General features: G+C 49.8%; 1 protein-coding gene across 1 annotated transcript; it reads right to left on the minus strand.

Annotated features, from left to right (window-relative positions):
- Positions 1 to 997: 997 nt before the first annotated feature.
- DL89DRAFT_74158 (uncharacterized protein) lies at positions 998 to 1,742 on the minus strand. The gene has a single exon (XM_040892036.1). The coding sequence runs from the start codon at positions 1,637 to 1,639 to the stop codon at positions 1,076 to 1,078; it is 564 nt and encodes a 187-aa protein (XP_040739010.1). The 5' UTR covers positions 1,640 to 1,742; the 3' UTR covers positions 998 to 1,075.
- Positions 1,743 to 1,982: the final 240 nt, after the last annotated feature.

Genomic DNA, 1,982 nt, shown 5'->3' on the forward strand with positions numbered 1-1,982 from the left:
TATTGCGACAATTGCGTTGAGAACGAGGACCACCACTGCATTTGGTTAAACAACTGTGTTGGCCGCCGCAACTACCGCTATTTCTACACGTTTGTGGGCTCGACAGTCGTCTTGGCTCTTTACATCGCATCGCTCAGCCTAGCCCGGCTGTTGGTGCCGCTCAGCAACCAGCCTGGCGGATTCGGCGGCGATTTGTCGCTCAAGGACATGATTTCGCGCCACCCTGTGGTTCTGGCCTTGGTCATTTACGCTGTCTTGCTTGTGTTGCCGCTTTCTGGCCTGTTCGTCTACCACACTATCATGATCAGCCGCAATTTAACTACGCACGAGGTTATTGGGGCCAAGCACTCTGGCAGATTCGACGACAAGCCCGATGCGAGGCTAAAGAAGAATGTGCTTCTGGCGAAGGCCATAAGCCCTTACTCCCGTGGTTCGTGTCTGAGCAACTGGGCTGCCATACTGTGCGGGCCATCTATGCCTCCGAACATCCAGTGGCGCAAGCGTGTGGACCCAGAGGGCATAGAGGAGCTATTACCACTGCATCACTGATCACATTTATATTAGACAATTGTATTTATTTTTATCTTCATGACAGAATACTGGTAGCACGACTACACTAAAAAGGTCCTGGCATAAATGTTGAGGGTGTGGTGTTACTGCGAGTATATCTTGTTAAATGATTCCCAAATCACTTGGATAGTGTGCTTTCTATTGCTGTACATTAACACTGACATAAAGCTAGTAATCTGTCTGTTGCATTAGCTAGCAGAGGATACATTTGACGGTGCGAGTTTATAATCATGCGCATGAATGGTGGTACATTTGCAAATATGCGCTGGCTGCATAATGCAACATGGTCATTTATCAGCGGTCATCTCTCTAAAGGATATATAGTGAGGTCAGATTGTCAACTGGCCAGGTCCTAATATGGCCACTTGAGGATTCACTGACTACTGGTGGCTCACTTTGGCATGATTTGGCAACATCGCCGTAAAATGCGGCTAGACTTTACAACATGTGGAATCAAAAAATATCGAGTTGCAAAACGATAGGATTCAGTAGCTGGCATTCCCTATCAGGATGATAGGGGTGGTTGGGGGGGTTCATAATGAACACGACACTTCCTTTGCATTGCAAATCCCAGAACATGGGCAGCATGCATGGGGGAGACTTGCATGATATGCAGCTGCACATCTGCAGGTATGTGTCGGCCAATCGGCAAGGAATGGCACACGCTTGTGCAGAGACTGCAGGAAGCCAGAGGCCTCTGAGCCGGCAAGAGACGCTTTTTCTTGCTAGTTGGAAGAAATAGCCGGGACAGCGGCGCGTGGCTTGAATGCAAGTGCACTTTTGGTGTAGTGAGTGGGACGTGTGCAAAGAACAATCCAGGCGTAGCAGTAGCGGGCGTGAGATAGGAAGCCCCTCTGGTGTGCGTGACCGGGACAAATAATGCATTACGTAGAGAGACTACGGGGCACCCAGGGGGTTTGTGTTTCGGAAGAACGGCCATAGCCTTTGTGGTGGGCGGATTTGCGCTTTCACATGACCCAAGAACACAACAATGGCAGCGAAAAATGCGTAATTTGCAGGCTGGCGTGTGCGCGCCTGTTTTTTTACTGCCGCCAGCTGGTCTATTCATTCGTCCCGTAGCATGCCGTGTGTGCCCGAAATTCCCCGTATCGATGATGCACAGCGTTTATCGGATTGAAGCGAGTAAAAAGGGAGCCGAGCCAAGCAGATATAAAAGGAAGAGGACGCCCGAGTTTCTCCCTCTCGTCCTTCATCCTCCATCCAAAAAGCCAACTCCTTTATATAAATCAGCCTTCAAGTATTTCTTCCACCAAAAATGAACGTCGTACAGACTCCTCAGGCACCGCTGGTTAGCAAGCCGGCAGTGCAACAGCAGCAGCAGCAGCAGCAACAGCAGACAGCGAAAAGCTCTGGAGCTCAGGATAACCTGACGAACCAGATCTACAAGGAAG

The sequence above is a fragment of the Linderina pennispora genome, assembly GCF_002104995.1.
Source record: "Linderina pennispora strain ATCC 12442 chromosome Unknown DL89scaffold_175, whole genome shotgun sequence".
In the NCBI taxonomy this organism is placed as follows: Eukaryota; Fungi; Kickxellomycota; class Kickxellomycetes; order Kickxellales; family Kickxellaceae; genus Linderina; species Linderina pennispora.

Coding starts and splice junctions, on each gene's coding strand:
- DL89DRAFT_74158 (XM_040892036.1), bottom strand. CDS start 1,639: ATGAATAGACCAGCTGGCGGCAGTAAAAAAACAGGCGCGCACACGCCA.